Source organism: Hyperolius riggenbachi, chromosome 5, assembly GCF_040937935.1.
Source record: "Hyperolius riggenbachi isolate aHypRig1 chromosome 5, aHypRig1.pri, whole genome shotgun sequence".
Taxonomy (NCBI): Eukaryota; Metazoa; Chordata; class Amphibia; order Anura; family Hyperoliidae; genus Hyperolius; species Hyperolius riggenbachi.
The window spans coordinates 450,457,170-450,467,460 of NC_090650.1; the positions used below are offsets into that span (position 1 = coordinate 450,457,170).

Below are 10,291 nucleotides of genomic sequence, written 5' to 3' on the forward strand. Positions count from 1 at the left end.
AGGGTACTACCGCTGAACCGCCTGCTGCCCGGCCTCCCACAACGCGCCACTCTCCGGACTCCTCCTCCTCACTCCACAGTGCCACTGCCAGGCCATCCACTACCACCGGTACTTTCCTTAAACTTTTGTATGGGGAAGCGGGCAGAGCGCTAGCGGAGGGGGTGGGGGGAATTTCCAACCCCCCCGTGATCGGGGCATGCTCCCCCCTTATGCCTGCGACCCCATAGGGCCCCCAAAAGCGGGATGTTCGGGGAGTTCGGCCCGAACATGCCGAACATCGCGGTCATGTTCGGCGAACTTTCCCGAACCCGAACATCCAGGTGTTCGCCCAACACTACCATTGACACCCCACGAGGTGAGATCTTGCGTGGAGCCCCAGAGCGAGGTCGATTGATGGTCATTTTGTGCTCCTTCCATTTTCGAACAATCGCACCAACAGTTGTCACCTTCTCTCCCAGCTTCTTGCTAATGGTTTTGTAGCCCATTCCAGCCTTGTGCAGGTCTACAATTTTGTCTCTGACATCCTTGGACAGCTCTTTGGTCTTTCCCATGTTGGAGAGTTTGGAGTCTGCCTGATTGATTGATTCTGTGGACAGGTGTCTTTTATACAGGTGACTAGTTAAGACAGGTGTCCTTAATGAGGGTGACTAATTGAGTAGAAGTGTCTAACCACTCTGTGGGAGCCAGAACTCTTAATGGTTGGTAGGGGTTCAAAAACTTATTTCACTCAATGAAATGCAAATCAGTTGCTATCTTTTATTTAAGGTTATTTTTTCGATTTTCCTTTTGATGTGCTATCTGCCACTGTTAAAATAAACCTACCATTGAAATGATACTGTTCTGAGACTTTTCATTTTGTTTGTCATTGGACAAACTTACAAAATCAGTGAGGGGTCAAATAATTATTTCCTCCACTGTAGAGGATGCCCCTGTGAGGGAGGGTAGCTGATGACAAACACACCCATGATCTAAAACCTCCTACTAAGCTCAGAAGTAATGGCTGCCCCCTGTATAACTCTAGTTATGAAAAGAGAGGGGTGAAAAGCATGAACTGAAATGCTAATAGGCTTGAAGGAGTGTTTATTTATCTTTGTATGTGTTAGAGTGGTGCAACTAAATATTTTGAATTAAAACAATGTTTGGGTCGCTTTAATTTACAATAATCAAGGACTTTGCTCATGATTGCATTTTTGTTTCATTTAACCCTTTGTGGAAATGGGTAAGGTGTACTCTGTACCTTTATACTCATTACTCCTGGGGCGAGCATCCGGGGAGTCCCCTTTAAAGGAAGCATCGCGCAAATTGTGTCTCCCCATGATATACCTACCCGAGGCTTCCTCCAGCCCCTTGCAGCTGACATGTCCCACACTCGCAGCTGCCGGCACAGTGCCCCCGTCGGTACAGAGGCAGACTTCGAAGTTGTCCTTTCTGTGCCTGCGTGAAGCGCCGTTGTTAATCAAGTCCACGCTGTCCACAGTGTACTGCACAGGTGCAGCAGTTCTGCGCCTGCGCAATACGCCACGGACAACGTGGACTTGATCGACAGCGGCGCTAGCGCAGGCACAGTAGAGGTCGTCCTCTGCACTGGAGCGGACCCCGGAGCGGTCAGCGTGGGACATGTCAGCTGTAAGGGGCTGGAGAAGCCCCTGGTAGGTATATCATGGGGAGGCACAATTTGCTTGATGCTTCCTTTAAAAGGGACTCTCCTTAGTGATCCATTAAAATCTTTGCAAAGATGTGGGAAGGTGTTGGCGGATTTTGGACGTTGTTCAAACTTTAAAATCAATGAAAAGAAAACTAATATTCTGGATTTGGGATGTCCAATAACGATAAAAGACAAGATTAAAAAAGAAACAAATTATGTATGGAGTGATGAGATTAAAGAGAACCCGAGGTGGGTTTGAAGAATTTTATCTGCATACAGAGGCTGGATCTGCCTATACAGCCCAGCCTCTGTTGCTATCCCAAACCCCCCTAAGGTCCCCCTGCACTCTGCAATCCCTCATAAATCACAGCCACGCTGCTGACAAACAGCTTGTCAGAGCTGGCTGTGTTTATCTCTATAGTGTCAGTCTGCTGCTCTCCCTGCCTCCTGCAGAACTCCAGTCACCGCCTGCATCCCTTCCCTCCCTGCTGATTGGGAGGAAGGGATGGGGGCAGGGACCGGAGCTATGCAGGAGGCGGGGGAGCAGCTGAGATTGACACTACAGATGTAAACACAGCCCCACAGCACGGCTGTGATTTATGAGGGATTTCAGAGTGCAGGGGGACCTTAGTGGGGTTTGGGATAGCAACAGAGGCTGGGCTGTATAGGCAGATCCAGCCTCTGTATGCAGATAACATTCTTTAAACACACCTCAGATTCTCTTTAAATATTTAGGGATAAAAATATGTAATAGATTACATCATTTATTTGCTGCCAATTACAATCCCTTGATGGAAGATATAAAAAAGAAAACCTGAAAAACTGTGATAGACCGCTGTATACTGGGACGCATTGCAACCATTAAAATGATGATACTGCCTAAAATCATGTTTATAATGCAATGCGTGCTAGTAAAAATACCGGGAGTATGGTTTAAAATTTGGCATAAAATCTTTCAAGATTTCATTTGGGCCAATAATAGACGGATTAAATATAATATAATATATAGGAAAAAGGAGTCTGGGGGCTTGGCAGTGCCGAATTTAATGTGGTATTACAAAAGTATACACCTTGCAAGGGTAACCGCTTGGAGATGGGCAGAAGGCACAGGAGACGCGAGCCGATTTGGGCAGCCTTGGAGCAGAATGAAATTGATTTTGCAATGATCTTCTCATGGATTCCTAAAAACATCCAACTACAAAGTAAAATAACCACAAATATCTTAATCAATCCAACCCTAAAAACACTCCTAGACTATAGAATGGTGTGATAGACAAATGTGTATTTCCCTCTTGACGACCTTGAAAGATAATAAGGGGTTTGCACCTGCCAATAATTTATCCTGGTTCAAAAGAAACAATATTGCACCAGACAGTAGAATACTTCATTTGGTGGACAATAAAGAGCTAAAAATCGTCAGCCTGTTAAGTATGGAAAGAAAGGATTTTGGTGGGTAAACATATCAACAGACTAGGATCTACAGGTAAAAAAATAAAGGAAAGAGTAAACATATTTGAGAAAACCATATACACAAGGAAATGTCCGAAGGGAATCATTTCCTCTTATTAGGATTTCTTTGCTGACCTCTACAGCTTGAAGCTTCCGGCGTTTTGTGACGGCTGGGAGGGAGGTCTGGGGAAAAATCTAACTGGAGAATGGCATAATATATGGCGGAGATTGAGTGCAATTCACGATCCCAGTCTATTACTAGTGCAATATAAAGTGTTGGCAAGATGGTATATGACCCCTAAAAGGCTAAACAAAATCAAGTCAAACAGCGATAGGTGTGGAAAATGCAATAAAGGATTGGGAGACTAAGTACACATGTGGTGGGGATGCCCAGAAATTAAAAAATGTTGGGGTTCGTTGGAATCATTTTTGAAGGGTGAGAGGAGTACTGGGGGGGGGGGGGGGAGAGACGGGGAGAGAGGGAGGGGAAGGGAGAAATATTAACAGCAGAAGGCGTAATATTCAGCACTTCAGATCCAGGTGAGGACAAAGTGGCGAGGTTTCTAAAAGAAATAGGAACATTGGCTCTAATTGTAAAATACTGGAAAAGTGATGGGACCCCAACTATAGAAGAATGGTGCAGCTGCATGGGTGAAACGTTGGGAACACATGAAGATGGGATAATAGGGAAAGTACAGAGAGTAAAAGATTAGAGAGACAAATGGGGGGAACTGTTGTATAACATGGGGGACCAGCAACAATTAGATGGCAGGAAATACTGGTAGTGGAAAGGAGGAAGGGACTAATGGAGACAGCGGATCATCCTCTTTTTCCTTTCTCTCTCTCCCTTCTTTTTTTCCCTCTTGCACTTACTTCCCTGATCATTTTCCCCTCTGGGCCCTGTAGGCGAATAGATTAGTACTTCGGGTTAGGAATCTATTGAGGGTGGATAGAAAGCACAAGGGTATACCCCTCCTTTGCTGTTACCATTAATCCTACCTAATAAAAACCTGTGTCCCTGTGTCCCATGTGTGTGTGTTTGCTCTCTGCGCATGTGCAGGGACGCAGAGACACTGACGGGGAGTGACGCAAGGCTTGCAGGGAAGGGTGGGGCCAAGGGGCGGGCACACATGCGGTGGGCGTGTGTGTGGTGACAGACCTAGAGCCCGTTATTAAATGATTTGAACCCCGGTCTCCTATGTCAGAGGCAGAGCTCTTAACCATCACGCTATCCAGGCACATATATAATGGCAGTCATTATTACAGCTCATAAGCCGGAATTATGAATCAAATTACGCATGCATTCGGAATCACCATCCGTAATTGGGGCAGATCACAGGTGACTATTTCAATGGCCCATAATTATGGAACAGCCAATTATGAGGTTGTGATGAGCACCACTGGTCCAGTACCCCCTCCCCCCTTCTAACAGGTCTTCCTGACTACTTATCCCCCCACCCCTCTTGCAGATATTGGCTGCAGAGGAAGGTACAAGATATCTCCTCACCTCTCCATGGCTTGTACTGATATGGACCTCCTCTATGGCATTAACTGGGCCTAAGCTATATGTCAATAACTTCGGACCTGGTACATACAATTACTGGAATCCAGTTGCATTATGGGTCATGGGAGAGCCGCAGTCACCACAGGAACAGGAGAAAGATGAGCAGATATTTACCTGGAATCATTTCCTCTGTGTTGTTTTTTTTTTTTTGGGGGGGGGGGGGGGGAGGGCATTAGACACCAGGGAAAAATACCCTGATTGTTGCCCAAAGCTACCCCATAGGGTTAAGAGTGCAAGAGCATGCTCGTACAGACTATTATGTACATCCTTCAGCAAAAACTGGCGGCAGAGCGGACATAAGTATACTATATAGCCGTCCCCAAGTGGTTACATTTATTTCGCGTGAACTGCACCTTGCCTAATGGCTGCATATTTGCAAGTCACCTCTATTGGCCAACCATGGTTCACACACCTTTTTGATGTAGCCTTTCCTCTCACTTGAACAGACTACCCCCAACAAATGAAATATTGATTTAATGACTTATTGAGTTGTTTTTCACTGATTATTACTGCTGCAAGTTCAAGTAGTCCAGACTTCTGTGAAGGTGCATATCTGTTGTCCACACAGTGTCGGTTCTTTGTGCTTTCACCAGCATTTCCTCAAGTTCTGTAGATATTTGAGCAACTTTCTGTGGATCCATGAAAGGGTCATTAGCAGGCCAGTCAGGTAAGTCATTGATGTAACAGTCCACTGGAAATGGGTAGACCACCATTTGGAGATCCTGGAGATGTAAACATTTGTGGAGAAGAGTCTTCAGTCCCTGAGAAGATAAAGGGTTGTCAGACAGGCCTAGGTATCGGAGACGGAAGCAGCGGCAGAGGGCAGGCACCAGTGTGGACAGGGCAGAGTCACACAGCTTACACTCCATTATGTCTAGGTGGAGCAAGGAAGAAGAGATGGTGGTAAGCAGCTCCTGGAAGGGTGAGAGGAGCAACTCGGAGAGGTTATTCCCACTGAAGTCCAACTTCTTCAGAGATGAGACATGGATGCTCCGAGACAAATAAACACAATCTGCTGGAAGGAGGTAACAGAAAGCCAATTCCAAACTCTCCAGTGGCTGCTGTAATCCCCTAAGAAAAGGAAAAAACTATTACACAGTGACACGGAAAGGTGGAGATAATGTCACATCAGCACATATATGACGTGTCCTGGTGGTAATGTCACATCAGCACATATATGACGTGTCCTGGAGGTAATGTCCCATCAGCACATATATGACGTGTCCTGGTGGTAATGTCACATCAGCACATATATGACGTGTCCTGGAGGTAACGTCACATCAGCACATATATGACGTGTCCTGGTGGTAATGTCACATCAGCACATATATGACGTGTCCTGGTGGTAATGTCACATCAGCACATATATGACGTGTCCTGGTGGTAATGTCACATCAGCACATATATGACGTGTCCTGGAGGTAACGTCACATCAGCACATATATGACGTGTCCTGGTGGTAATGTCACATCAGCACATATATGACGTGTCCTGGAGGTAACGTCACATCAGCACATATATATGACATGTCCTGGAGGTAATGTCACATCAGTACATATATGACATGTCCTGGAGGTAATGTCACATCAGTACATATATGACGTGTCCTGGAGGTAATGTCACATCAGCACATATATGACGTGTCCTGGAGGTAACGTCACATCAGCACATATATGACGTGTCCTGGAGGTAACGTCACATCAGTACATATATGACATGTCCTGGGGTTAAAGTCACATCAGCACATATATGACATGTCCTGGAGGTAACGTCACATCAGCACATATGTGACATGTCCTGGAGGTAACGTCACATCAGCACATATATTACGTGTCCTGGAGGTAACGTCACATCAGTACATATATGACATGTCCTGGAGGTAATGTCACATCAGTACATATATGACATGTCCTGGGGTTAATGTCACATCAGCACATATATGACGTGTCCTGGAGTTAATGTCACATCAGTACATATATGACATGTCCTGGAGGTAACGTCACATCAGTACATATGTGACATGTCCTGGAGGTAACATCACATCAGCACATATATGGCGTGTCCTGGAGGTAACGTCACATCAGCACATATATGACATGTCCTGGAGGTAACGTCACATCAGCACATATGTGACATGTCCTGGAGGTAACGTCACATCAGCACATATGTGACATGTCCTGGAGGTAACGTCACATCAGCACATATATGACATGTCCTGGAGGTAACGTCACATCAGCACATATATGACGTGTCCTGGAGGTAACGTCACATCAGCACATATGTGATATGTCCTGGAGGCAACGTCACATCAGCACACACGACATGTCCTGGAGGTAACATCACATCAGCACATATATGACGTGTCCTGGAGGTAATGTCTCATCAGTACATATATGACATGTCCTGGGGTTAATGTCACATCAGCACATATATGACGTGTCCTGGAGTTAATGTCACATCAGTACATATATGACATGTCCTGGAGGTAACGTCACATCAGTACATATATGACATGTCCTGGAGGTAACATCACATCAGCACATATATGACATGTCCTGAAGGTAACGTCACATCAGTACATATATGACGTGTCCTGGAGGTAATGTCCCATCAATACATATATGCAGAGCCGGATTAAGGCTAAATGGGGCCCTAAGCAAAGTAACTGATTTGGGCCCCCCATCATGTCGTAATAGAATCAAAAGACGCAGCTGCACAGCAACATGCCGCACACACCGGGGCAACCGAGCTACTGGTTGCTATGGGCAACAGCCCGCTTTTCTCTGTGGGTGCACAATGCAGGGAATAGCAGCGGCAAAATGCAGAGTGAGAGATGAATGGCTGGGACATGTGCATTCAGGGGCTGGGGCACCCCTGTGAAGAGGGCGCCAGATATCACAGCAGCAGCACTTTCCCCCTGCATCTCCAGCCTGGCAATAGCAGAAAGCTCTGGACACCGCCAAACCGGAAGCCGTTCCCCAGACAGAATTACATAACCACCCCACCACCGAACAACCAATTTCCTCCCAAACTAGACAGCCACCATGCAGCCTCCATCCCAGTGAATACGATAGTCCAGCAGAGAAGGCAGCCGCAGCGGGGGAGAATGACAGCACCAGATGACTCACATTCACCTATTGCGATCCAAGCAATAGAGGTCCCATCATCTGGAGCCCATCCGTCTCCTCTAGAGTGCTGCCGCTCTGTTACTACTACTATTACTACTTCCTGTCTGATCTGAGAAATCAGGAAGTTCAGAGCGAGCGGCTGCACTGTAGAATAGACTGATGGGTTTCAGATGACAGGATCTCTATCGCTTGGATCATGGATAGGTGAGTGAGCGTTTGCCATCTGCTGCTATCATTCTTGCTGCAGCTGTGGTTCTCTGTGGGAAGGGAGGGAGGAGTGGGCAGCGGCAGAGCGCACAGTAGCAGGAGGGGGACCTAGGAGGAGAGCCTGGCTCTGAAGACAATCAGCAGCGCACGGTATCATTTGACAAGACAAGACAAATAACATGTAGATCACGCTTTTCTCCTTACGGACTCAAAGCGCCAGAGCTGCAGTCACTAGGACGCGCCCTATAGGCAGTAGCAGTGTTAGAGAGACTTGCCTAAGGTCTCCTACTGAATAGTTGCTGGCTTACTGAACAGGCAGAGACGAGATTCGAACCCTGGTCTCCTGTGTCAGAGGCAGAGCCCTTAAAGGGACTCTGAGCAGTGCCTGTGGGTATGCCTTTAAGCATACCCACAACTAATAAATTACATCCTCACACACAGTTTTTGTCACAGTAGCAGTGCTAGTCCCAACTCAGCAAATAGCACCCCCCAATTGTTAACCCACTTCCCAAGGTCTATCACTAAACTCCACCTCATGCTGACCCCATTCCTAATTCCACCCCATACTTACCCCATTCCTAAACCCCACCCATACTGACCCCATTCCTAAACTCCACCTCGTATTGACCCCATTCCTAAACCCCACCCCATACTGACCCCATTCCTAACTCCACCCCATTCCTAAACCCCACCCCATACTGACCCCATTCCTAAACTCCACCTCGTATTGACCTTATTCCTAATCCCCACCCCATACTGACCCCATTCCTAAACCCCACCCCATACTGACCCCATTCCTAAACCCCACCCCATACTGACCCCATTCCTAACTCCACCCCATACTGACCACATTCCTAATTCCATCCTCCTCACGCCCAACTTACACCTTTTGATGCTACAATCTAAACTAAACTTCCCCAGACCCTCTACCCAATACTAGACCTAAACAACACCTAACCTCGCTGGGTAGCCCTGATACTCACCTTTCCAGATCTTCACCCTCGGCACCAAATCCTAAGGCAGAAAGCGGACAGACTCAATCACTCCCTGCTCCATCCTAAGGCAGAAAGCGGACAGACTCAATCACTCCCTGCTCCATCCTAAGGCAGAAAGCGGACAGACTCAATCACTCCCTGTTCCATCCTAAGGCAGAAAGCGGACAGACTCAATCACTCCCTGCTCCATCCTAAGGCAGAAAGCGGACAGACTCAATTACTCCCTGCTCCATCCTAAGGCAGAAAGCGGACAGACTCAATCACTCCCTGCTCCATCCTAAGGCAGAAAGCGGACAGACTCAATCACTCCCTGCTCCGCAAGCACTAACCCCTAATCATATCATGCTGGCAGAGCCATGTATGATATTGTACGCTGTAATTACCCCAGGAGCTGTGCTAATCGTCCAGAGAGTCGGGAAGAGCCAAGGTTCAGCTCCTTCAGCGAGGTCAGCTGTCCAATCAGGGAGGAGAACTTCTTCATGGCTTCCTCCATTTGGGGAGACAGACGACGGATGTCGATGTTGCTGTACGGTAGCTTGACGCTTTGCAGGCTGCTGAATTTGCTCATGTAGGGAAGTAGAACATTCAGGCCTTCCAGGCCGAGGTTATTAAACCTCAGGTCCACCTGCCGAACAGCCATCGGCCTCAGCAGCTTCAGAAGCGCCATGGTGCTCCGCAGAGACAATTCCTCAGCCCGGAGGTCCCTGCACTGTAAACGTAGAGGGCCGTATGAGCTGACCATCAGCGCCTCCCGCAGGACAGAGTAGGAAGTACTGTTCACAAAGATATCCACCCGCACCTCAACATAGGCAGAGTTACCAGAGACACCCGCTTCCTGTGTGCGCTCAGCATGACTCCGTCTCCTCTTAGCGGCTTGTGTTGCTTCACAGCAGTGTCGCTTGGAGATATCGATACAAGCTTTGGCGAGGGACACTGTGCGCGCCCAGAGACTCATCGTGTCCGGACCTTGCTTCAGGCCATCATCAGGAATACCGGTCATATCCAGGAGCCGCAGTCTCTGCTTCCTACAAAATATAAGTGTATAATGTTATTCTGATTGGTGCTGCGATGGCTACACAACATAGAAGATACAAATATTCACTCTGCGATTACAAACTGCACACAATCTACAGTGATAATCAATATAGTCATGTGATCTCTACCCCCCCCATTTAGATTGTAAGCCTCTGGCAGCAACACACCCCATGTTTCCAGCTTAATCATCCTCACTGGCGAACACCCCTCTCATGGACTAGAACAAACTATGGGGTCGATTCACAAAGCGGTGCTAACTAAGTTCGAG

At 47.3% G+C, this 10,291-nt stretch overlaps 1 protein-coding gene across 1 annotated transcript; it reads right to left on the reverse strand.

The window, feature by feature from the left end:
- Positions 1-4,860: 4,860 nt before the first annotated feature.
- On the reverse strand, positions 4,861-10,007 carry LOC137517943 (leucine-rich repeat-containing protein 14-like). Its single transcript, XM_068235017.1, has 2 exons — positions 9,372-10,007; positions 4,861-5,729 (listed from the first exon to the last, which is right to left on the reverse strand). The coding sequence occupies exons 1-2, from the start codon at positions 9,986-9,988 to the stop codon at positions 5,165-5,167; spliced, it is 1,182 nt and encodes a 393-aa protein (XP_068091118.1). The 5' UTR covers positions 9,989-10,007; the 3' UTR covers positions 4,861-5,164.
- Positions 10,008-10,291: the final 284 nt, after the last annotated feature.